Below are 27,656 nucleotides of genomic sequence, written 5' to 3' on the forward strand. Positions count from 1 at the left end.
TGGTTGTGGTATTATTTGTTGATCAGTTTTGGCTGATATTTTGGAATGAAACATTCTTCCTTGGCCTTACAAAAATGTTCATTTTCTGTCCACAGTTTGAAGAAGGGGAATATTTTGAATTCTCTTTTTCCACATTTTTCAAAATGTTTGCTACAGGTTGTGTTTCTAATGGAAGGGTCATAGATCTATTGTTTGTGTACACCTACCCTCTCATATTCCCCTTTGAAGAAGGGGAATATTTTGAATTCTCTTTTTCCACATTTTTCAAAATGTTTGCTACAATGTAGAATTTGGGGCATAGGGCACAGTAGATTAGATTCCTGGATTTGATGTGTGTGTATGCCAAAGGAAATTTGTTTTTGTTCCATACCTGTCTTCCTTTAATTTGATGCTCTGTTATTTGTTAACATGAAGAGAAAGCAGAATTCATATGATATCACCTTCAAGCTGAAAGTTGTTGAATACACAAAGTCATATTGAAATCAAGAAAGAGAATTTGGGGTCTCACAAAAAATGGTCAGGGATTGGTGTTTGAAAGAAGAGAAAATGAAATCCGTTGACATCAGATCATTGAAGAAAATTAGGATAAGAATGAGTCCCAGTGAGGAGATGGAAACTATTTGGAGAGACTGGGTGACTGGACTTGTCATAAGAAACATCATTCGATTGTGGACTTTCCAAGTGACAAAAGAACATGGTATATCCGACTGTAAAGCATTTCCTGGCTGGTGTGCAAGGTTTATGAAACACCACAATCTTACGCTGAGTCAGAGGACTCGTATTGCACAGAAATTACCACCTACATAGACAGCAAAGGTGATTCCTTCCATTGATATGTGATGGACCTACAAAGGAGCCTTGGAAGCAATTGATAATATGGATGAGATCCCTCTTTTTTCAATATGGAACTCGGACAGTCAATGTTAAAGGGAGAAACATAATTTTGGTAAAAACTACGGAGAGTGACACAATGCCCACTTCACTGCAATTTTGGCTTGTATGGCTGACGGTACGAAACTTACTCTGGTTGTTGTTTTCAAAAGAAAGACTTTCCTGAAAGAGAAGTTTCCAAAGTGCAAAGGAGAAAGGGTGAGTGAATGAAACCATATTGATGAACTGGTTAAATGCCGTGTGTACAAGTTGTTCTTGTATGGGATATATTCAGGACTCAACTGATCAACAGCATAAGAAATAGATTAAAGGGGTGTCATAGCTACCAAGCTGTGATTCCAGGTGTACGTATGTAGTTCTGTGCTTCAGCCACTCAACGTGTCAGTGAACAAGCCTTTTAAGGTGAACAGGCATGCCTAAAGGCTGGGAATTTTTAACACCTTGACCTTAAGACTGTTTGTCAGTGGCTGAAACACCAAGTGAACCTGTGATGAAACCATTTTTGAACTGCAGGATCTCAAATTTCATGGATGGTATGGAAGACAATGAGCGATGTAATGAAGTTGTCTGTGCAGCAAATGTTAGGCCCAGTGCCTCATCAGTTAATGAAGATCAGACAAGTGAAAACGAGGATCAGGCTGTATATGATGAGACCACCACAACTGAGGAGTTTTACCAGTTATTTGCTGAAAGTGATGATTAGTATAACTTGATTCTCCGTTTCTTTTGATTTTTGTCACAATCTTTCACACAATTCCTTACAATTTAAAACAGTTTATTGAATTTTTTTCCCAATCATAGCACATATGAATGACTGCTTGGTTTTGTGTGTCAATTGCTGCAAAAGTGTCCTAATAATGAGAAGCATAAATCAAAAAGTAATGGGAAAGTGTCGAAGCAATTAAGTCTGAATACGGTAAACAAATCAACCAGCGTTATCAAGGATAAACTTTTTACATTATAAACAATGGTTTAAGTTGCGAGTGTGTCTTATACTTTCAAGTATATACAGTGGTAATTCCAAGTACTCTTCACTGGATGGTAAATTGTCTGGTGTATCCATTAATATTAATAATGAGAAGAAGAGTATGGAGACTTGTACATCCATGAAATTTATTTTATGGTTACATACAACATATTACAATGACCTACACGTGTTTCCGCTGCTGCAGTTCCCTCACTATTGCAAATGCGACCTTGCAATATTGTCAGTGCAGTTTCATCAGGGTCCATCCATTTGGTCTTTCTCGAAGTGGTTAGAAAGAAAGTCTTTGTTTATAGTTTATATTTAGTAAATATTTTCACCATGGAATACCGGTAATACTGTGGACTAAATTTTTAACTTTGTCTTTGAACCTAGTTTATTTGAATGTGGTATTCAATATTTACGAAGATAAGTTTCTAGATTACTGATGAAATAGTCATAAATTCAAACCTTGATCATGAGTTCAAATTTGATCGGGTTACATGGTTAACAACAGGTAGAATTACTAAATTGTAATACTAATTATTCCAAAAACCATAAAAAATAAACTTTTGTCTTTGATTTAATGATATCTTTGTTTTATTTTAGGTTACTCTGATATTGTTAATGCACTTCTGAAACTTTATGAGTCTGACAAAGAGAAGTACAGTTGTTTAGATTCATGTTTCATTGAGAAAAATGGCAAATATCAACCATGTGAAGAGTTTCTGAACAATTCTGTTACATCAACATTAATTGAACAATTGAAAGCTCTGAATTTATTGCCAGATATTTTACCAACAACAGAAAAAGTCAAGAAGCAAAAGTGTCAAAAGAAAAATTCCAAAATTTCAAATTCTAAACCAGAGGCTTTTGAAGAAATAACGAAAAGTCATTCAGTTAACTGTCAGCCTGAAATTTCAGAGATTGAAACACAGTCAAAGAAGGCAAAAAATCAGGAAAGCAATTCTTTGAAATCTGTTCCAGAAAGTTTGGAAAGTGAAATGAAGGCTAAAATAGAATCTTTAACTGAATATAAATTTGAAGAAATGAATTCATCTAACACGATAATCAAAGAGAGAAGAGAAACTGTTTCTGAAAGAATTACAGAGCAAGATATAAAAGTTGACATATGTATGGATTTCAATGCAGATGTAATTAAAGACTGTGAACAGACAGACTCTGAGAAGGATGATGATGATGACGAAGATGATGCTGATGATGATGATGACAACAATAAAAATGAAGATTTGTTCAAAGAAAATTTATTTGAAAATTTGAATTGGAAAGTCATATGTACACAAGATGTTTGGAATACTTTAAAGAGCAGAGACTTAACAGATAAAACACGCAGACAAACTGTTTTAGCCATCAAAAAGTTAGCTTCTGGCTACAAGAGTAGATGTGTGAGGAAACTGAAAGATATTCCCAACAGTCTAAAACTGTACACATTTCACCTGTCACATAATTCACGCATCATTTGGCAATTGACTATTAATTATCTGCCAGGTAGGAAGATTTACCTGTTTGCATGTTTTTTAAAATTTCTTTTTGATTTATTTTTAATTATTAACTCATAAAAGTGGCTGAAATTTCAAAATGTTCAGCCAGTGACCATCAGTTGAATTGAAATTCTTTTCTGACCATAGTGTTAGTACTTGGAGTTAACTTAAAATATTCTACATGGGAAATGAAATAGCAGGTGGTCGGCTGGTCATCTCCGTCAAATATTTGGTTGGCAGATAAATTCATTTTTGTTTTTGTTTTTTGGCATGCCATTTTCATACATCTGAAAAGAGTTAGAATTTATTCAGATTTCGAAAATGATAAACAAAGGTTGTAGAAGAAGAATAAAATCACAAAAACACCATGATAGAAATATTTAATTCAAATAACATTGGAAAGGTTTAAAATAAAATAAAAAAGAAAGCAAAACAAAAAATTTCTCTGAAAACCTGATTGTAGTTGTTGTTGTTGTTGAGGTTCAGATCACCTTTATTTGACGTCCAGTTTTCCATCCCTTCATGGGTCAGATGTGGTTTATTGAAGCAGATTTACAACAACCAGATGCCTTTCCTGTTAGCAACCTGTTTCCATGCAGGGTAATATTACTCCATGGCCAGATGTGTGTTTTCACAGAATATTGGAAAGTTGATCTTGGTAGAATTTGAATTCAGAATGCAAAGAGTCACAGGAAATGCCACTAAGCATTTTGTCTGCTAACAATTCTACCATCTTGCCACCTCTACTGAATGGAATCTGTCAACTGCTTCTCAGGGAGCATCTGAGAAATTGAAAGAATAGACTTTGTTATTATCACAGGTCTTCTCCAGGTAACAATTGTTAGTTATTGTGGATAATTTTTCGTTCAGAACTTTTTCCTGCAGTTGTTTTGCTACTAGAAAGAAGGCATTGGTTGGAGTCTGATCTGCTACAAACACAAACTGCATCTTAATCTCAGTTAGTACTTCTTTTAATGAATGTTTCTATCACCTTGGCAGTTTCTTTCATAATTTTATCCATCAGCTTCATATATCTCTGCAGTTGCTTCTTTTCAGAGTATTTGCTTCTATTTTGTGGCAACTGATGTTCCTGCCGGGCATTGGCTATGACAGTTCCTTGGACATCCTGTCTGACTATGTGAATAATGTCATTACCTACTTCAGCATTTCATTCATTATCCATGAGGGTCCAGCCACTTCCCTTTTATTCATCCACCTTCTCCCTCCGAAGCTTGCTAATGGTAAACTCCTCAGGCACTTACTCTATATGGTTTTGTTTGAAGCAACCATCATTACACTTTCTGGCTGGATTCTTTGCACAACCAACCGAGACTACGGATTACAGTTATCTCATTGTTGGTCTACCTTTACACCTGCATCTTCTGACCATTGTCTCAGCTTAAAGAATCTCTCCTATAATTCTTTTCTGGAGCATTTTAATCCCTGGGGTATACAAACAGTTGCTTGACCTGGAGAGACTCACTTATCTCCAAGCTGCAAACCCTGTCAAGTAATGTTCCTTCAATAATCCTTCAGAAGAATCCCCATTTTCGCCACTTGTATTTACACTTGTGCTTCATATCCTCAGATATTCTTTGATTGTTTAGCTATCAACGTCCAGCATATGGTCGTCTCTTTCAGCTCTTTTCAGAAGTCTCTCTCTTTCTCCCATGCATTCTTCTTGCTCAAAAGCTCTTAACATACATCTCCAAGCATCTTTCTTCTCAGCATCAGTGGTTGCAAATGTATCTTTCTGTATAAATTTTTCACCAATGATAATCCTGACTCATCCTGACTGTTTTGTAATCCAAAGCACCTCACACTTTCAATTCTCTCATTGCACAATATTAACAAACCCTTTACTTTTCTCTCCTCTCTTTACTATATACACCTGACACTTTGCTTGTTTTTTACCTTCATGATGTTGTTGTTTTCTCTCCATTTTCATCCCTATTTCCCAAATCTTCCTCTTAGGTATTACAACACTCTGTATTCTAGAGCTTTTTACCATCCTGTTATCTGCTATCTGGCTGGAACCTTGCTCCATCCACAGATTTGGTCAACAATTCCAAACAGGTTATTGCATAACAACTCTCAGTTACCTGCAATGCCACATGTCTCTGTGTCCTCCTTGCCATACACGTCACCTTCTATTTCTGTAAACCTGTTTCCAGTAAAGGGATCTTCCAACTTCTATACCTTCTATCTTTGTCTTTCTGAGTCTGTAGAGCTCTTATTCAGAAGTCACATGACCACTAATTAGTGTTTTTCATTTCAAGTTCCTACATGATAACATCCCCACATCCATTCCTTCACTGTGGCTTCTGGAGTCTACATCAACACCAGAATTTCATTCAGAGTTTCTACTTTCCTGTTCAGTATTTCCTTCATGCAAAATGGAATTCAGAGTGACTCTGCTCTTTGTCACTCATCTTACTCTGTTATGCTGCTAAGGCTACTCATAATGTGGTGCTAGGAAGTGGGGCATGTTTTATCCATCTATCAGTTTGTCTGTCTATTTGTATATCAATCTATTTATATATCAGTCTTAGAGTATATGCATGTGTGTGTGTGTGTGTGTGTGTATGTCTATATATTTTTGTATGCATGCGTGTGTCTGTAAACCATAAAATGTCAAGAGGTATGTGAGGTGAATTACAGTTGTTTTGCAATCTTCTGGTATTGGATTACTTTGTGGTCAGTTAGCTGAGTCTGCTAGAAGAGCTTTATGTCTTAGCCACATGATTCTATGAATTTATACGTATATATATGTATTTATATCTATATATTATCTCTTGTTTTTTTTTTGTTTTGTTTTTTTAGAACTGGAACAATATTCAGAGGTGCTTTGTATCTGGAAAGTGGTTTTTAATTTAAACAAGTTCAGATCCATTATAGACAATATTGTGAGATGTTACAAGGCTAGTTTACCCTGTTGTCAGTATTTAAAACCTGTACTCTCTACCCAGAGTCTGTCTGGTGTATTGTCACCACGTGTCTTTGACAAGTGTGACGACAATAAAGGCAACGACATCTGTCACTCATATCTTTCTATTAACAGTGAAAGTGAAGTGAATATTATGAAATTCTACCGTTTTACCTCTTCATTGGTAAGATATATATTTCAGGAGAGTACGTTGAATGCTTCTTTCCCGTTTGAAGTAAAAGAAGCGGAATCTAACATCATAGTCGACAACAGTAAAGAAGCCATCATTGTGTTGGGCCGAAGTGGTACTGGCAAAACCACTTGCTGTCTTTACCGACTCTGGGACCATTATATCACCTATTGGAAACAGGCTAACATCTCTGGGAGCCCATTGTTTCAGAAACTTGTGACTAACTCATTGGATCACATCAGAGATAACAAAGTGCTAGGAGGACACCTGCAAGAACAATCAGATGGTGAGACTCTTTCATTTGGTTATTCTTCATTTTATTAAAATCAGTTTTGAATTCATTTGTGGCTGAGAAAGAAGCTCATGGATTCAGGCTCAGTCCCACTGTGTGGCACCTCGGGTAAGTGTCTTCTACTATAGCCCTGGGCCTCATGTGGTAGACATCAGTGCTTGTAGCTTGGTGAGAATTGATCAGTTCTTATTGAGCATTACCTTTTACTTTTTTGCTTACTGAGGCCATGCTGGAGCACTACATTGAAGGGCTTAATGAAACAAATCATCCCCACTGCTTATTTTTAAGTCTGGTAGTACTTATTCTGTTGGTCTCTTTTGCTGAGCCAATAGATTAAAGGAATGTAAACAAACCGTGGAACAAGCTGCCAGACGAGATGGTAAAGATGCCGACGACCGCTTTGTTCAAAGCCTCCCTGGACCTCAAGTGGCCTGAACTCTTTACATGAACACCACCCTGTACTTAACTCCATTTCCCCCTACATGGCCTTGCTATTTGCTTTTGAGCCAAATTAGCTAACTAACTAACTAACTAAACCAACACTGGTTATCAAACAGTAGTGGGGGTTAAACACAAATACAAAGACACACATGCATATACCTATATATGATGAGCTTCTACACGGTTTCCGTCTACAAAATTTTCTTGCAAGGCATTGGTTGGCCCAGGGCTATAGTAGAAGGTGCCACACAGTGGGACTGAACCTGAAACCATGAGCTTCTCAGCCACAGTTATGTCTACTTGCATGTCCATTCTCTTATTTAAGCAATCTCTACCTGGTGTGCAGTTGTTAGTGCTGCACAGTGGTGATAAGTTAAGTTCTTGTTGAGCTCAGCCAGCAGAACCAATCCAGTCTCTTGCTGCAACTGAGATGATGCTCGATTCCTTTGAAGTTTTGCTGCAGTGAATATTCTGGAGGAGAGACAGGCTGCACCAAATAAATTTTCATGTGTGCACACACAGCACATGCACAGTGTCATTATCTCTAAATTCACACAGTTTCACTCTAAGAAAACATTTCATTTTATCAACTTATAATTCCAATTTCCAGTCGTAGAAGGAAAAATATGCCTTTTCTTGTCTGTAACTTTTGTGGATCTTTGTAAAAATGCAAATTTCTTTAGTTTCTCTCTGAAATATCCAGTGTTTGGTTCTGGCTTCTACACATCAGACGAATACTATTTCTTTCACTGATTTGTTAGATATGATGCTAATCTATCAATGATAGGATTTCAAGATGGTCTAATAATTAGCATGACAGTGAGTTGAACTCAGTCTTCTGCTATAGAGAAGAGTTTATGCACACACACACACATATATATACATAATAAATAAATAATATCAGGGTAATAAAAATTATAGAAATTTTTACTACCAGTAGTCTAGCGCAAAAAATTTAGATAATAGACTAGATATTATTCATATAAAATACTGTGTACATTAAAACACATTAAGAGGCTTCCAACATAGGAATGCCTTACGCTAGAAAGAACAGTTAAAGTCCAGAATTTATCCCTAATTTGTGGCTTGGACTTTAACTGTTCTTTCTAGCGCAAGGCATTCCTATGATGGAAGCCTCTTAATGTGTTTTAATGTATATGGTATTTTATATGAATTATATATATATATATATATATATATATATATATATATATTGTATGTGTGTGCACCATGCATATTGAAGTCTTTTCAATGTTGATGGAGACTACTTGTTGTTGCCTGATTGGATTGAGCAATACTTATGATAAAAATGATTCCAGTTGTGACCTTCACACCATATGATTTCATAGATTGTATACCCTGGGCTAAATTAACCAACCAATATTCCATTTTTTTTTAAGATGGCACATTTTGGTTCTAGAGAAGTTTTGGCTGCTAGTTCTAATAGGTTGACTTCCCATGTAGAAGCTCCCTCATTGGCTCATGGGATTGCCTAGTTATGTAAGGAAGTGAGTACAACAGAATTTTCAGGCAAAGCTAGTTTGTGATAAACTGGCATCTGATCCACTGAATGACTTATCTCTCATTTTATTTTATGGCAGCCAGAGTTGAATATGAGGCCAAAAGATGGTTGTGGTCTTTTTAGTATATTTTAATCATTAAACTGCAGTTATGCTGGGGCATCACCTTCAAGGGTCTTAATCGAACAAACTGACCCCAGTGATTCTTTTTTTTTTTTCTGTCTGGTACTTATTCTATTGGTCTCTTTTTCCAACTTGCTAAGTAATGAGGATGTCAACAAACCAACACTGGTTATCAAGTGACAGTTGAAGACACACACATACAGTTCCCTCTACCTAGGTCACTCAATTCACTCACAAAACAGTGGTTGGCCCGGAGCCAAAGCAGAAGACGCTTGCCCAAGGTGCTGTGTAGTTAGATTGAACCTGGAACCAAGCGGTTACAAAATGAGCTTCTTAACCACACAAACATATCTGTTAAAAAATTTTTTTTTTCTTTTTGCAAAAGAACTGTAACAATTCTGCTTTTATTTCCTCTTCTATCAGAAGAACAAGATGAAGACGATGTGAATGATTCAGATGACGATGAAAGCAAAGATGATTCCGAAAACTACTGCCATCTTCATCAACTGTTTATTTCACGAAACAATTGTCTGTGTACAGAAATGCAAAAGAACTTCAAAAATCTCTGTACTGGTGAGAATATGAGTGAAAACCACATGGAATTTTCTGGGTTACGTTTTCAGGATCTTCAGGACAACAATTTCCCAATATTTCTAACATCCAAGAAATTTTGGGTTCTTTTAGATGCCTCACTTGGTTCACCGTATTTTTTCCCTCGAAATGAAGACATGACTTTGAGAACAGACTTCAAAAACTGGCTGGATGAAGATTCCAGCAATCTGTTTGACATGGACATCAAAGAGAACGACGTTGGTGGGAATTTCCAAGATTTTTATGAAGTAACCTATGACATATTTGAGAAGGAATTTTGGAATCGAATTAAATATCCAGTCCCTGGCTGCCATCCAACCCTTATTTGGACTGAAATTATGTCAATCATAAAAGGCTCTTATAAATCCCTGCTTTCAGAGAAAGGTTTCCTATCAAAAAATGAATACTTGGAGATTGGGAAGAAACAGGCGCCAAATTTCACCTCAGACCGGGAAAAGGTTTGTAAATTGGAATTTTTTTCTTCTGATGTCTATATTCACACCAACAGTTACCTATTGGTTGCTGCACACTCAGTGATTAAATATTTTGCTTGGATGAATTACGGGTGTATTGTCTATGTTTATTTGGGTTGATCTCCAATATTGTTTGTGGTGTTTACTTAAATATCCCAACATAAATTTCTCCGTTGCAACACTTTGAAGATATTCTTCACTTCCTCTCTAAAGCAGACATTTTTTAGCATTGATATATATATATATGTGTGGGTGTATATAGTTGAAATTTATAGAAAAACAAAAGGTGAAGACAGGTGTATGAATAACAAGCAAGTGTATTAGTTTGGTGCTTGGGAAAAATGAAAAATTTTGTTGGCTTGCTGAAATCTACAAGTTTTTCTCATTCTCTCTCTGTTTATTTTGTCTTATTCCTTTCTGCTGAAGTGCATAGGCTCGAAATATAAAAGACTTTTTCATTTTTCCTGAGCATCAAACTAATACACTTACTTGTTGTTCATACACCTGTCTTCGTCTTTTGTTTATACGAGGGGCGTTCAATAAGTAATGCCCCTGACCCACTTCCCATAGCAGTAGAGCAACGGAACTTGGCACAGTTATTAGTCTTTTTCTACATAGGAATCACCCAGAGTTACGCATTTCTCCCATCGTTTGATGCAGCTCTGGAGACCGTTTTTGTAGAAGACCCCAGCTTGGTCCTCCAACCTGAACGTGACTTCAGAAATCAAGGCTGCATCATTTGGGAAACGCTTTCCTTTCAAAAACAACTTCATGACTGGGAAGAGGGGAAAATCAGAGGGTGCAAGGTCAGGAAAGTAGGGGAGTGGGGGAGGAGTTCATAGCCATATGCCTGTGCTTCTGATCTGGCGACAAGCGAGTTGTGGACCGGAGCGTTGTCCTGCAGGAGGAGGATGCCTTTGCTGATCTTGCCCCGCCTCTTGATTTTGATAACTTCTCTTAATTTCCTCAAAAGTGAAGTATAATAGGCTCCTGTAATTGTGGCACCATTTGCCAGGAAATCTGTCATCACTACTCCGTCCTGGTCCCAGAAGACTGTGAGCATGACCTTGCCAGCGGAGGGCTGCACCCTTGCCTTCTTTGGAGTCATGGTGCTTCCATTGCATTGACTGGGCTTTGGTCTCTGGATCATCGTGATGGACCCAGGTTTCATCCTGTGTAATCAGTCTTTTGAAAAATTTTGACTCATCTTCTTGGCACATCTCCAAATTCATCCTCAAGCACTCGACGCGTTCTTGCTTCTGGAAAGGCATGAGCAACCTGGGAATCCATCTGGCAGACACCTTTTACATATGCAAATGGTCATGAATGCTAGTTTCCACAGACCCGGTACTAATCTTGACCTCATGGGCTATTTGGCGAATAATTATGCGTCGATCTTCCAAAATGGCAGCCTCAACTTGACGGACAGATGCCTCATCAATGGCAGAAGGGGGGCGACCAGATCTGGGAGCTGTTTCCACAGAGTTCCGACCATGTTTGAATTCACGATGCCAGCGTTTTACAAGGTCATATGATGGGGCATCATCACCATAAGTTACTTTCATTTCATCAAAAGTCTCCCGTGGTGTGCGTCCTTTCAAATACAAAAACCGAATCACTGCTCGACACTCAACAGGCTCCATTTCACACTTGACTCAGTTCAAATACCTGTAAATCAGAAACCACAATTAGTTCAGAGCTGTAATTTGGCACTTACTCTATAGAGATATAAATGATTGCACTTGCAAAATTTCAGCTAGATCAAGCAACTGCAAGTGGGTCAGGGGCATTACTTATCAAACGTCCCTCGTATATATATATATATATATATCTATATATATAAAACTCTAGTTGTGTGAGTGTCTGTCCCTTTCGATTTAGATTCCTAACTCCTCCCACATTTTGCGGTGCAGTTTAACCAAATTCGGGTATCTTATAGTCGTGATTCATATCGAGCCCGTCTGACTATTAGCGCGCGTCAACGATGAGTCTACGATTTTAAAAATAATTTAACATCATTTTTTATTCCATTTTAATGCATAAAATGCATCGTATGTCGATGGCGGCGGAGTTGGCGTCCACGCTCACAGCTGCACCTGTTTGCTTCTCCCCCTTCCCTCCCTCGTGAAGCTGTGGGGAAGGGAGTGTAAAGAAATCAACGTCGTAATGCGTTGTGAAGGAAACCAGCGTTCTTTTAGAACAACGACTTCATGGCTTGAAGACACCAAAACAAAAATGGCTAAGAAAGCCCGAATTTATAAGGGAAGTAACTCTCTAAAAATGCTTATATAGTTATTTCCCTTACAAACCCGAGCAATGCCGGGCGATACTGCTAGTATATATATAAAATGCATCCAATGTGGCAGGCTTTATAATTGTTGAGAATTCTCCACAGGAAACCAACAGTAGTCTTCTTATTCCACAACTAAAGAATATTCACCAATGTGGTGTTCAGCACTCATTCTCACTGTTCAATATTATGTGTGTGTGTGTGTGTACATATATATGTGTGTGTACATATATATGTGTGTGTGATCATCATTATTATTGTCTTAATGTCCACTTTTCTATGCAAGCATGGGTCAGGCAAATTTTCTCTAACTTTGCTTTCTTCTAGGTAGATATGTTGGCTCCACATAAACTCATTTTTTAAACTGCAAAGAAGTTGTTCATCTTTGGCATCTCTCCTATAACCTGTCCAGGCTGGGAGGCCATACCAGAGCTTACATCCCACTGGCTATCTCTATATATTCATTCATTTTCAAATCCATTTTGCCACAGTAGCATAAAGTGCCCTCATTTGGGGTTTGTAATCTTGCAAACTGCACGATAATCTTACTTGTACTGGTGACACGAGTAAAGCATCCAGTACACTGTAGAATGGTTGGTATTAGGAAGGGCAGCCAGCCATAGAAACCGTTGCCAAAACACTCACGCTCAATGCAGTCCTTCAACCCATCTGCCTTTGTCAAACCATCCAACCCATGTCAGCATGGGACAAGGGTGTTAATTGATGATACCTACCTAGCAAGCATCACTGATTAACGTCCATCTTTCACGCATGCATGGGTAGGATGGTTGACAGGAGTCGGCCAGGTAGAAGACTACTTCAGGCTGCTGTGTCTGTTTTGGCAGGGTTTTTATGGCTGGGTGCCCTTCCTAGCACCAACCACCCCGCAGAGTGGGTTTTACATGGCACACATGTGCGCACACACACACACACTGGTGCTGGTGTAGCTGTGTGGTTAAGAAGCTTGCTTCCCAACCTTGTAGTCTTATGTTCAGTCCCACTTTGCTGCACCTTGTGATTGGATTTGATAGTTGGAAACTGGAAAAGCCTCGTGTGTGTGCGTGTGAGCATGCGTATGTGTGTGTGTGTGTGTATCCATCCTTGTTGGGGCATCACATAATGGTTGTAAATGAGCCTTATTGTTGTCATAAAAGTGAAGTTGTTCATTTCTCATCTTCCATGAAAAATGTGTGTATATATGGGAAGATATTACCTTACTTGGAACAAGTGAGGGTTTGCAACAGGGAGGGCCTTTTGTTGTAGAAAATCTGTCTCAGAAGATTCTGTCTGACCAATGCATGCATGAAAAAAGTGGACATTAAAACGACAATGATGATGAAATTTATTTAAGCAAGGGATATATATATATTAAGAATTTTCCTTGATGTATTTTGTTAGCAAACTAGAATACTTTGTTACATTAGACATTAGGAGAAATAAGCTATTCTGCTCACACAAAGTGATAGGAAAATTATTGTGTGGAAATAAAAGAATCAATTAAAATTAGCAAAGGAAAAAAAACGTATTTATGTTATTTAAGAATGGGTAATGGCAAGCTGTCTGTGGTGCAACTAGTCCTGGGACCACCCAACAAACAACAAATACTAGTTTCAAGTCCTGCTGATGTGTCTGTTCTTTTTTTTATCGCAAAATTGTGTCTAATTTTGTGATAAAATATATTGTTTTTATGTTGTTTTTTTTTTATTTGCAGGTATACCAAGCATTTGTGAAATACAATAAACTCTTAAGAGAAAGACATCTGTTTGATGAGATGGATGTTGTTTTTAATTTATTCTCTCGGCTTCGTAATTCCCAACCAACCTTCTGCCCCATTCATGAGATTTATGTCGATGAAGTCCAGGATTTTACCCAAGCTGAACTCTTTCTGATGATATTACTTGTTGAAAATCCCAACAACATGTTTCTCACAGGTGACACAGCCCAGAGTATCATGAGAGGTGTTGCATTTCGATTCTGTGACCTCAAGTCACTCTTTTATTACCTAAAAGGGATATGTTCAAATTTAAAGCAACTCCACTCTATTAACGTACCCCAGACAATGCATTATTTGACCTGCAACTACAGGTCACACAGTGGGGTGGTTTCATTGGCTTCTAGTGTTCTTGATTTACTTAACAGGTATGTGGCCTTTTGTTTTCTTTGTTTAATATTAAATGTTGCTACCTTAAATTCTGTCTGCCCCTTGGAAGGATGGAAAAGTATATGTTAAAGCTATGATGACGATGATGATGATGTTCTCGTGATGTGTTGAAACTCCTTTGCACTCCTGTTACACTCCAGTTGCTTTCATAGCAAGCTCCTGTTGTTTTCATGTCATGTTACATCCTCAGATCATCCGTGTTACACTCTCACAATCCTCCTGTCACATTGAAGTTGCACTCATGCCACGCAGCCTAACTTAAGTGACTTGCAAGTGTTATTACTGTTAATTTTTTATTCGACATTGACACTTGCACATACAAACATGCATATCCTATATCTGCATCCCTTCCATGACACTCATGTCACACAGTGACAGCACTTATGTTACATACTTGTTGCTCATGTTACAACCTCTTGCGTTCTCCTTACAACACTCTTTCCTTTTACACTATTTTTACCGCTCACAATGTTTGATATCCTTCTTATAGATATTTCCCGGAATCTTTTGATAAAACCGAGAAAGATTTTGGGTCATATGAGGGCCCAAAACCAAAAATCTTTGAGTTCTGTAACAACGAGAACTTGATCATGTTATTGGGAGGAGAAAAACAGAGATCAAATCAGATAGAATTTGGAGCCCAGCAGGTATGTATGACATGTTTGAGTTTGTCGAAAACATAAGAGAACCTCTTTAGTACCAGTGCCACAATAACATTCGGTTGTTTCACATGAAATTTTGTATTTGAAAGGTAACAATAAAATGTTTCAGAAGTGTTAGAGAACTGATTTATTTAATCAAAGTACGATCCATGTTCATTTGTGATGCTTACCCAACGTTTCTCTATGTCATGTATTTCATCTTTAAAAAAAAAATTCATTTTTTGCTGTGATAAACTGCCCGAATGCTTCAATTACCTCTTCTCTGTTTAAGAATGTTTTATTACTTATGAAAAGCTCAAAATGCTTAAATAAGTGATGATCAGTAGGAGAGATATCAGGGGATTAGGGAGGATGTTGCAAAATCTCATAATCCAGGCTTTGCAACTTTTGGACCGTAGCTTGAGGAGTGTCAGCATGTACATTGCCGTGGAGCAAATTCACTTGTCTGGGTTGCTTCTTTTTCACATCCTCATGCATACAATCAATTTCCTGGCAATACGATGTTGCTGTTACCGTTTTTCCTTGTTGCAAAAATGAATAATGAATAACTCCCTTTGCAGACCACCATACAGTGACCACTAACTTTTTTAGGGTGCAGTGGTGGGTTTGGGTAATGTTTAGGTGACTCTCCTGTTGTCAAAGAGTATCCATTTCTCATCACAAGTAATGCTAAAATGGTCTTATTCCAGTTGAGAAAGCAATAAGGAGCACTCTTCGAGGCGTCTTTTTTTTGAATCTCATTCAGTTCATGTGGAACAAACCATCATGCCGAATAACTGATTTTGGCCTACCCCTTGGTTTATTTTCAAGGCTATCATCTCCTGAACGCGAGCTTTGGAACCATCTCTGAACAGTTTTGATGGCCCCACTTGATATTCCGTAGAACTTCTGCAGTAGAGTGACCCAGTTTGTGCTCTATGAGAAAATCACTCAACATAGTTTGGTTATCATTTTCATAAGGTCTGTGGGTACGAATTTTGTATACTAATATTATTGGGAAGGAGAAAGAGTCAAGATTAAATACAAGGTGTAAATAATTAAGGTGTAAATAATTGAGTTTTTAAATGATTGAAATAACAAGTAATTAAAAATGCAACATTTCATATGAAACAACCTAGTTATTATGGACCATTTTTTTCCCTCTATTTCTTGATTGGTAAACATAACATGGCACCCGTTTTAATGCCATCACTTTGTCCATGGTCAGCCTTTGTTTTAGCAGAGTTGTTGTTGAGCCCCAAACTAGCCCTGTTTCAGCACACTGTTGGTCAAAGCCATTCCACTTGTGACCATCCCATAATTTTGTATAGCAGAGACTACGTTGTCCAGTGTACCCTTTATTTAAGATGGTAAGATTTGTGGGAGAGTTGGCTGCTATTTTAATTTCACAAGAATTTACTCTGTTCGCTGAAACAGATCTGCCACTCTTGGCTCACCTGTGTTTTTACCTACGGATTTTCAGGCTGAGCATCAGAAGCACATCAACTTCACCAGAACTTCACTTCTGGCTTTCTTCTTCCTTCATATATAAAAGGAAACTTGTAAGTTTTGAGTATTTCACCAGGGACACTTCATCCTTGTGATGCTGACCTGTTGTGTATGTGGAATTTACCTGTTACACACACACACACATATACACCTTTAACTATAGGCACAGATGTGGTTGTATGGTTAAGAAGTTTGCTTGCTAACTACATGGTTTTGAGGTCAGACCCACTGCGTGGTACCTTGGGCAAGTGTCTTCTACTACAACCTCAAGCCAAGAAAAGCCTTGTGAGTGGATTTGGTTGACAGAAACTGAAAGAATCCCATTGTATGTGGGTGTATATGTATATATATATATATATATATATATATATATATATATATATATGTATATTTATAATAATAAGGGTTTTTTGCAACAAGTTGCTTAAACCACATACTGAAAATTTTAGAAATAGCAGCCAAAAGACCACTATTTCCTTATGTGAGTTACAAATATTGTTGTCTGTGGAGAATAGTAGTCTTTTAGCTGCTATTTCTAAAATTTTCAGTATGTGGTTTAAGCAACTTGTTGCAAAAAACTCTTATTATTATAATTATATAAATTTTTACCGAATATGGTCCTTTTCCATACCGAAATACTACTAGGTGAAATTTGTTGATTTTATTAAATTAATTATATTTCACCCTATATCTGTAATGACTATATATATATATATATATATATATTTTCATTTTTGGATTTGGTTTGCAAGGTTCTTTATATGAGTTCGTGTGCTGAAGCATATTCTGTTGTGTCTGGGGAGAGTCATTCTCTTTTTGTGCCTTATAATGTAACACACTCACTGGTAAAATTTCCACTTTTTTCTTATTTTTATTTTCCTAAAATTTTCGTTGTGTCTTGCAACCTTTTCAATAGTTTATATATATATATATATGATAATAGAAAATTTAGACAAATACATATGATTAGATTAGTGTGTTTAAATGCTGAGTAGAGAACTGGCACGGTTGAGGCTACAGGTTGACATCCATAGTTGTGGTACACCTCCCTTGGATTTACTTCAGGAACTTTGCAGTGGCACTTAGGATAATGGTATTAATTAATAGTAGGAGATGGATTTCATATTATATTTTTATTAAGTATGACATGTTTCAACCAATCAGTCTGGGTCTCTTCAGGTACTTTGGTAAAGAAGCCCCACTAGATATTTTTTAGTGTTGGCTGGCTTATTGTTCAAGAATGAATAAAAGCAAATAATATTATAGAAACGCAAAAAATTGAAATATACGTGGAAATCTTGTGTTCCTGTTTGGATAAAATGACCGAATTAGCTTTTGCTGTCATATTTGCTTCGAGGAAAAAGAAAATAGAAAATGAAAGGAAGATTAAAAGTAGTTTCATGTACATATACACTCACACACACACACACACACACACACACACACACACACACACACACTAATATATATACACATACATATACATACATGAACTCATATATGTGGGTACACGTGGATATACACATCTATACATATACACACAGATATATAAAGATGCATATAGATACGTACTTAGATCCAGATACACACATACACTCGAAGACAGACACTCACATTACACAGACATACATATGTGTAAATATATATATATGTATGTATATATATGATGGCTGCTCCCTCGTTATCGAGTATGGCCATTGCACGAAGCTTAACTGTTATTGGTGCTGTGATCGAATGTGACTTTTATTTGCTTTTTAAGGCCACAACCAGCCATTCAGTTGAGACTCACAGCACTATCAACAATCATGAACAATGTTATCGTGCAATGCCTGTGCAAGAAGATTTTTTTTTAAAGTGAAGAAAGGCTGTGCACTGAGTCAATCCCACTCACTAAGCAACAGCAGCCATAATCTGAAAAGAAGAACAAGTCAACATCATCGGTAACCACTGAGTTATCCCAGTTACCTGAGTTACCTTCTCCTAGAAGGATGCCTTAACAAAGGCTAGGAGTCCTTCACTCCCAATGGTTTAACCGCGCGATCGGGTATTCAGTCCGATTATTTCTATGTCCCCGCGCATGATACAGCCTTAAGCCTTAAAAAAAACCGCATTTATTGGATGGCCGTTGACTCTCAAGAGTTCCTCCGCCCTTTGAGGGGTTTTGCTTTTCATCCCGCAGGGTGTCCAATAAACAGCCTCCTCACCAAGCGAGCTTGGTGGGGTTGCCGGTTTAGTCGCCGATGACCCGACCATGCCACAGGTTGTACTGGGTTACATGTTACCAGCAGCACTCGAAAGTGACCTGACATATATATATACACATACATACATACATATTAGTATGTCAATTCATTTTGCAAGATTCCTGATGTGAAATCAGGTGTTGAAACAGATATTGTATTTTGGGATGGTAATTTTTTTTTTTTGCCAAATAAACACACGCACTATATATATATATGTATGTGTATATATATATATATATATATATATATATATATATATATATATATATATATATATATATATTCTTTACTTGTTTATTACTGTTCTTATTTTATTATTTTAACTCATGTCCATTGTTCAGAAAGTTTTTGTTGCACTCTATGACCTCTTCAGCAACATTTCATTTTCGTGTGTTCTTGTTCCACTCACTCCATTCTGTTCTTCTAAGATGTGTATCCTCAGGATAGACATGTATTCTTAGGATATAGCAGGCACGTGCCCGGAATACTACAGTTTTTCTCTTAAAAAGAAAGAATGTAGCATATCATGCAACAATTATGACAAATGATTCCGCAAAATATCGTTACATCGGATGTACACAAAACTGGATGAAATCAAGAATTTTTTGATTTTATAAGAATTCTAGAAAGGCATGGAATGTTATCAATGTAGTTGTTATGTTCCCATAATTCTTGGATGGATTTTCCTTTGGCAAGGAATCTACAAAGTGTAGTGCTACTTTTTGAATCCAATTCTGATGTATTTCAGATTCTCTGAATTTTCTCAGACAAACCATAATGCAAAGAACCATAAAAATCTCTTTTGTTTTATTCAATCTTAATTGAATCCTTCTGGATTCAATAGCTAAGCTTATGTTGTTGTTTTTGTACTGTTACTATTTCTAGTTATATATCGATAGTTTTTTTGTTTTTTTTGTTACTTTTTCTTCCTCTCTCGTGTTGTTCTCTGCCTTTTCTCTCATGTTTTGTTCTCTTCTATTTCAGGCTATTCTTGTGGCAAATAATCAGGCAAAACAGGAATTACCCAGTTTTCTTTCATCTGCAATTGTTCTCACAATTGCTGAATCAAAAGGCTTAGAATTCAATGATATCCTTTTGTACAACTTCTTCAAGGATTCTCTGGTACAGTTTCAGTTTCATGTTAATCTAATTTCCCTTCCAGCCTCTCATGAAGGCCACACATTCTTCACATTGCTTTATTAAATTTCATTTCTTCATCACACAACATGAAAGATAAAAAAGTATTTTAGTAGTTCTGCAACCCTGTTGGTTATTGTGGGGGTGACACACGGACACACACTGCTGCTGCTGGCTGCTACTACTGCCATTGCCACCACCACTTACAACCGACCTCTTAATGGTACACCCAACCATTTGGTGCATGCTGACCACCCAATATATGCGACCCAAGTCAGTGACCTTTCCATTGGATTAAACATTGGTAACTTGGAGAGAGGGGAGAACTTGTATGTATGGCCAATGGTCAGTCTTCCTTGAAAATCTTGCCCAGGCCTCTACAGACATGTGTAGAAGTAGAATTAACCTTGACCGGTGGAGATCCTTGCATTTTATCTGCCTAGGCCAGTGACAGGAAAAGCGCACAAGGGCACACCACAGTGCTTGTGTGTGTGTGTGTGTGTGAGAGAGAGAGTAGGAGAGGGGGTAACTGTCATGTTTGGAGAAAGGGACACGTGCACACACATACACCTGTACATACTCATGCACACACCCACACATCACTCAGCCTCCTGACCCTACATCCTGCTGCTGCTACTGACCTCTGCCATCCCAACACACACACACACACACATGTACTACACATGCATATATAATGTGCTGCATACACGTGTGTATACGTGCATGGTTGTACGATGTATGAATGTCGTCATCCTTGTCACCATTTAACATCTTCCTTCCATGCTTGCAGAGGTTGGACCTTTGGACAGGACCCAGCACTGAGTTCCAGTGTCAGTTTTGGCACGGTTTTTATGGTTGGATGCCCTTCCTAACACCAGCCCCTTTGCACTGTACTGGATGGGGTTTCTTTTCATACCACCAGAAAAGGGAAAGTTCCAACTTCTAGGTGGGGCTGGGAGTGACTTTATACCAGGTTTTGAAAGGCTAAAGTATGATAGAAGACAAGCACAGGTGTCTTGCTAGAGGAGAGGAGATCCGAGGGTGGCGGCTGGAAGTGGTTGAGAAGGAGATGAAAGAAGACAAAGATGCAGTGCCAAACTGCATGGATGTGTGTCTGTGTTCTTTATCAAATAAAATAACCGGTTGGTGTTAAAAGATAAAAAAATCTCTTTTACTATAATTTATGCATCAGTCATTTCTAAGAAAAATTATCAATTACAGGTGACTGATGAATGGCGAATAATAACAAGCTATTTGCAGGAAATAATTGCAGAAACCAATGAAGACAGCCAAGGAAATGGTCAAAGATCAGCTGAATTCAACTTCGGTGAATCCCATTCTTTCTTGTTGCTTAGCTTTGAATTAGTCTTGGTCTCGTAGATCAATGACATTTCAGCCATAATTGTACCCTTTTCCCTTAGGCATTGTGTATCTTAGACTACATTATTCAATGTGACTTCTCTTTTCCAAGCTATATATTTATTATTAATCCTAGTTAAATTCCACCCCATTTAATCTTCACATTAAATTGTTTGTTTTTTTTTCTTTTATTAATTTGTGAAAACTGTTGTGGAAGTCTAAGTGTCCGGAAATTTCCCACTTTCCAAATTGTTGCTGCTTAATGGTAGCACCAATGTTTAGAGGAGAAAGAATGAATGGAATGTATGAAATATTAGATTAACAATCCAAGAGTCATGGGTTCAAATTGACCCGAAGACATACACTTCATTCTCAGTGCCTCTTTTTATTTTATCTATTAAAACTTGATGACATCCCTTTTGTATAAAACTCAACTTAGGTGGACTTGTGTCCCCTCCTGCTTTCTCTCTCTCCCACTGACTCAAAACTTTTCAATTGAGCATTAGGAACTGACCTCTGTATAGATCCTTGTTAATCAGAAAAAGATCACCGAACGGCTCCATGTGTGCCTGTTGTTGGACAGATGCACCACACTACAGCATATTGCTGCTCACATGTGACATAACTGTCGAAAGGCCCTGCTGGAATACTCTACACCCTCCATAAATCTCCCTATTAGCTCTATATTCATGGGAGCCTGCCACTCGTGTCCTGTCCACACTCTTTTTGCTTCTCTATCAATTCTTTCCCCTTTGTCTTTACTCCATTTCCCCAACCTTTGACCTTGGCTTCTGCTCCTCTTATCTTAACTGCACAAACCTGATGAAGTTTATGTGATATTGAACAGTTGTGTCCATCCATGACCTTCTTCACTCTTTCTACGAACTGTTATGGCAATGGTTTCTATGAGCTAAAGGGGTTGTGATGGGTTCTGGGTGATGCCTTGATCTGCTACAAATAAGCAAATCTCTCACCAGTCACTCCCTTCTGTTTTAAAAATGGAAAATCTATATTCGAAATATAAACCCTTCATTGTCTATCCAGAATATATAAAAGGGCAAGATTATCATGGATTGAACATTTGCTTGATCAGGACTGACCCAGGGCTAAGCAACATGAACGCTATCTTAACCAAATCAATCCAGCTAGGTTTATATGCAAGATTGCACAGAAAGGACGAATGCATTCTCATCTTTAGTGTGGAAGTCATCCCACGAGGAACTGGAGTCCATAAAACCCCTTTCTGTAGCCAGTGTTAGCATGGGGTCTCAGACAAACAAACCAGAAATGTGTTTTTAGACAACTAGATTGGTACATAATAAATTGAAAGGTAGGTGGACGGAGTGACAGATGAATCGCTCAATGGATTTGTAGAAAGATGCCGGACTTGACAGAAATAAATGATTAGCTGGATGGATTGAGTGAGTGAGAGAAAAGATAAGAAAGAAAGAAATATAGATAGACAGATCAATCAACAGATAGATCAATTAGCTGATAGAGAGATCGATTGATTGAATGATAGCAGGGTGGAGTGATTGATAGATAGTTTGGTTGAGAAATATTTTATTTGAATCACAGAAATATTGTTCCTGCTGGGTCAACTTTGCCAATCGTCCTTTTACGGTCAATAAAACAAGTACCAGTCAAATATTAGGGTCAGTTAAATACTCTCTACTTTTACCAAAAATTCTGAGGCATTGTGTCTTTGTTTTACCACTTTGTATAAAAATTGGTAAAATACATTTGAGTAAGAACAAGATCAAAGAACTTCAATGTGAAATATGGACAAACAAGCTTCTCCCAAATAGAATGATATGAAATTTAAACAATTAGAAAGACATGCCACACAACAGGTCTACTCTACAATAAAAATAACTAATATTGTTTTGTTCTTTTTCCTTTGCAGATGTTCTTGATTCCGAGAACCATCCTCATCCTTTAACCTTTGACCCAAACAAGCACAAGGTTCTCAACTCTGAATTAAAGTATTTATACACAGCACTTACAAGGGCAAAACATAACATTTGGATTTTTGATATATCCAATGAAAAACGAACCCCAATTTTTGAGTATTTTCAGGTTCTGCGTTTGGTTGCATCTGTTGATACTTCTAGTGAAGGTATGAAATTTTCCATAAGATGTCCAGTTTTTGTAGAGGTGATGACATTGGGTGTGTGAGGTTGTTTTGGGGTGGATATTTAATTACACTCAGTTATATGATCATATCAAACGAAGGAATGTTGAAATGTGTGTGTGTGTGTGTGGGTGTTTGGAGTTATGTTTTGGTAGACATGTGGAGGATATGTAAGATGAGTAAAGTTGTGCATAAATAAGTTGATGAGTGTGTAAAAGACTACAGCATATATATATATGGATGTGTGTGTGTGTGTGTCAGAACAACTGTGTGCACGGATAGTTGTGTGTGTGTGTGTGTGTAGGATATGAATAAATTGGTATGAAAGTATCACTGGTGTTCCTATGTGTTTATTAAGGGTCACTGTGAAACTATCTGGCTGTATCGTCGCTTGTCATTGTCCTTACCATTACAATTAGGTACAATGTCTAAATTTATAAGGGTGGAATTTAATAAATTTAATCAGCTTCATTGATTGGAATGGAAACCAAAGCTAACAGCCTTCCGATAGGTTCTGATGTCAGAACATTCACAGATATAATCAGATCTCACAAGGCATGTTCTACAGAGCTCTACTGAGTTTGCAATCTACCACCATGCAACTCTGAGTTACGTTCAAAAACAATCAGATCCATAAAGCTATGTAGCTGGATTACAGCCACTAATTAGTGGCTGTAATCTAGCTGCATAATGGGGTCTGTAATTTATGTAGCTGTAATAAATGTAGCTACATAATGGGGTCTGTAATTACTGACCCCGTTATGCTACGAGTGTGGTTTTTGTTTTTATGCATGTGTGTTTATTCTCCTATTTTTAGACCCTGACAATACTGAATTTGCCAGAAGCTCAACACCAGAAGAATGGTTTACGAAAGGAATGTCTTTCTTTGAGCGAAAACACTTTGAAATTGCTATAAAGTGTTTCCAGAAAAGTGGTCACAAGAAAGAAGAAACCGTGGCAACAGCATTCCAGTATGTTCAACAGGCTCAAATGCAAGACTCAGCTGCCAAGAAGCAGAAGCACTTCCTCATAGCTTCCAAGTATTTCTTTGATTGTAACATGTGTATCAGATCAGCATGGTGTTTATCTGAAGGAGGCAAATATGAACTTTCTGCCCGTCTTTACCGAAAATGTCACAAGGCATGTATTAGTACATTTGTATTTCCTCTCTCTCACCCACACATACAGCTATATATGGCTGTCACGCTGTGGTACATAGAGTTTATTTATGATTTTTAGATATCATCATCATCATCATGCTTCATGCTGACTTGGGTTGGATGTTTGACATCATCTGAAGGGCCCAAGGACTTCATTGTGCTCCAGTGTCTGCATTGACACGGTTCCTATGGTTAGATGTCCTTCCTAATTCCAACCATTTTACAGAGTATACTGCTATCAGCCCTGGTGCGATCATCATGCAGTTTGCAAGACTACAAACCCCTAGGGAGGCGACTTTATGCTAGGGGATGAGGAGTAGAAAGAGAATAATCTATGCAAGAGAAAGGGCCGGAGTAGCACAGATTTCATGCAGTGGTGGGGGAGGGGGGGGCTACATAATTTCTCTCATTGTGGGATTGATCAAGTGGAGGTGGAGAGCAATAAAAATAGTGGTGACGAGGTGTCAGGATGGACCATGAAGGTACATGTTGGGTCGGAATGCATGGGATAGCAGAGCCAGGATTGAATGCAAGAGTAGGGAATGTCTGATAGTCAGAGCAGTAGAATTGTAATGATGATGCACTAAACAGGAAAAGGACAGTTCATTTGGTTTGTAAGACTTACCACTTGTATTGAGCCTGTGTCATTGCCTTTGTTCAGTACAACATGCATAATGCTGACATTCAAGAGAGAAGAAGAAAGTACAGGAAGAAAGTACAGGGCTATTAAAGTAAGGGATGAAAGTTATGGTGAGAGTAATAGCACAACTGATACAATGTAGCTCCTTTGTGGTCAAGTGGTCAGTGAGGAATGTTTGAGTAGTTGAATTGTTGTGGGAGCCGTACAAGCCATGTCCAAAAGTACAATCAGCAAGGTAAGAGTTAGTAATGATTTCAGTGAAGGTGAGGTTACTCTAGGGCTAATTGATTTATTAGCCCACTTCTGTTCGTTATAATCCTCCAAGCCATAATAAAGACATTTAAGACCAGCAACAGCTTCTTGTGTAGGTGCATGTGAGAATGTCTGTGTACTTGTTTTGCCACCACACTGTATTGATAAATGAGTGTCATAATTACACAAGCAGTGTCGTTCATTTACAATCTTTTGTGAAAATATATCCAGTCTCGGTAAAATATTACCTTATTTGGAAATTGGAAGGGTAAACTGATCATGAAAAATCTTCAGCAAATTCCATCTGACCTGTGTGAATTTGCAAAAGTAAACATTAAAACAATGGTGATGATGATGATGATACATACATATCTATGTATGTGTGAGTATTTGTTTGTGTTTTTTTTTTGTTTTGACATGGTGCAATAGTCTTAAACCAGCATTATTGCTGTACAAGTAGTGTCGTTCATTTAGAAACGTCTGTAAAAATAAGTCTAACATTGGAAGAATCTGTTGCTTGGAAACATATGAGGGTTGCTGATAGGAAAGTCTGCCTTGAGGGGGAATATCCATCCAACCCATACAAAGCAGGAAAATGTGGTTATGATGATGATGATGATGATGATCACTATATATATGTACTCAATACAAAGGGAGCAACCATTGCATCTCAACTGCTTCTGGTTACTAAATGGCGTCTGAAGTCTTTGGACAACCACATTATATTTATTATAAGAAACAACTGGTTTTTGTTTTGTTTCTACATCTTTTTTCTTTTTTCTTTTTAAAATATCAAATGTAGTACAAGGAAGCTGCAGTGAATTTTAAGAAAGCAAAGCTGTATAATGAAGCTGTACCTTGTTATCTGAAGATTTCAGAATATGGTAAAGCAGTGGACATGCTTCACAATGTCAGGCAGTTTAGTCATGCCATTGAGATAATTCAGAAATATAAAGCTCTTGAACAGGTTGGTTTTTCAACAGAATTTGTTTATTGTTTTTCTTTAGAGTTCAGTGCAAAAGACATCGCAGTCTGCTTAAAACGCTTGCTTTGTGTTCGAGTGGTTTGGGGTTTGGTACCACTGTGTAACATCTTAGGCATCTGTCTTCTACTATAGCCCCAAGCCAGCCGATACCTTGTGAGTGACATTGGTAGATGGAAACTGCGTGGAAGCCTATCATATATATATGTGTGTGTGTGTTTTTCTTTTTGCTAGTCCTCCCACATACTGTTTGAACCAGTGTTGGTTTGTTTACATCCCTATAACTTAGTAGTTTGCCAAAAGTGACTGATAGAATAAGTACCAGTTGAGTCATTTAATTTAAATGTAGCCATATCAGAATATTCGTTGGAAAGTGTGCATCTTGCCAAGAACTACTCACAGAACTTCCCTCTTAGGTCTGAATCATGTTTGGGTGCAGGGACCATTCTTAGAATGTAATACAGTAACAGCACTTGAAAATGCTTGATTTTGAAATTCGCATGTGACAAAGTTCTCTCCCTCAGCAATGCTCCATGAACAGCAATGCTCCATGAACAGCAATGCTCCATGATAGTGAAGATGCTGCTGAAATGCAGAGGAGATGCAAAGGCTTGGCAGAAATGGGAGCTAATACGTGCTGTGCTGGATGTGCAACATGAGTGTGCATGTGCAACATGAGGGGCATCAAATGTGCAAGAGAGGAAGCTGTATTGTTTGGTCAGGTGATGTGTATGGATGGGGATAGGTGCGTAAAGAAGTGTCAGTTCCTAGATGTGGAGGAAACCTGTGGGAGAAGACGACCGAGGAAATTGTGGATTGAGGTGGTGGGAATTGAACTTCAGATGTTGAGCATCAACGAGATGACAAAAGGCTGCCAACAACTCACCTTCCTAGATCGGCCCCTTTCCATATTCACTCACTGCATTTCTCCTTCTCACCCACTCACCCTATCCAAACCACTTCACATATATCCTCCTCTCTGTAACTTTGAGGTTACGCTATGACACATCTTCACCATCTTTTCTCCCACCTCCCTTTCTTGTTTCTATTCCTTCCTCCCTCAGTACTACCCCCACTCCCCCATCAGTTGCAGAGTCTTCTTATGGAAGGTCCTTGGTGACTTTGCTGGTGCTGATGCCATATAAAAAGCACCAAGTTTACTCTGTAAAGAGGCTGGTGTTAGGAAGGGCATTCAGCTATAGAAACCATTCCGAAGCAGACAGTAAAGCTTGGCA

The 27,656-nt window shown here is 37.9% G+C and overlaps 1 protein-coding gene across 1 annotated transcript in view; it reads left to right on the forward strand.

Annotated features, from left to right (window-relative positions):
- The window catches only part of LOC115223721 (TPR and ankyrin repeat-containing protein 1), a 75,505-nt gene that overhangs the window by 25,708 nt on the left and 22,141 nt on the right, over positions 1-27,656 (forward strand). The window contains exons 2-11 of the mRNA XM_029794402.2: positions 2,465-3,364; positions 6,181-6,759; positions 9,273-9,898; positions 13,915-14,342; positions 14,855-15,011; positions 19,742-19,879; positions 21,116-21,221; positions 23,160-23,372; positions 24,205-24,527; positions 26,242-26,406. Of these exons, the coding sequence (XP_029650262.1) occupies positions 2,465-3,364; positions 6,181-6,759; positions 9,273-9,898; positions 13,915-14,342; positions 14,855-15,011; positions 19,742-19,879; positions 21,116-21,221; positions 23,160-23,372; positions 24,205-24,527; positions 26,242-26,406 (3,635 nt within the window). The remainder of the gene's footprint in view (positions 1-2,464; positions 3,365-6,180; positions 6,760-9,272; positions 9,899-13,914; positions 14,343-14,854; positions 15,012-19,741; positions 19,880-21,115; positions 21,222-23,159; positions 23,373-24,204; positions 24,528-26,241; positions 26,407-27,656) is intronic.

Source organism: Octopus sinensis, linkage group LG23 (genome assembly GCF_006345805.1).
Source record: "Octopus sinensis linkage group LG23, ASM634580v1, whole genome shotgun sequence".
Classification (NCBI taxonomy): Eukaryota; Metazoa; Mollusca; class Cephalopoda; order Octopoda; family Octopodidae; genus Octopus; species Octopus sinensis.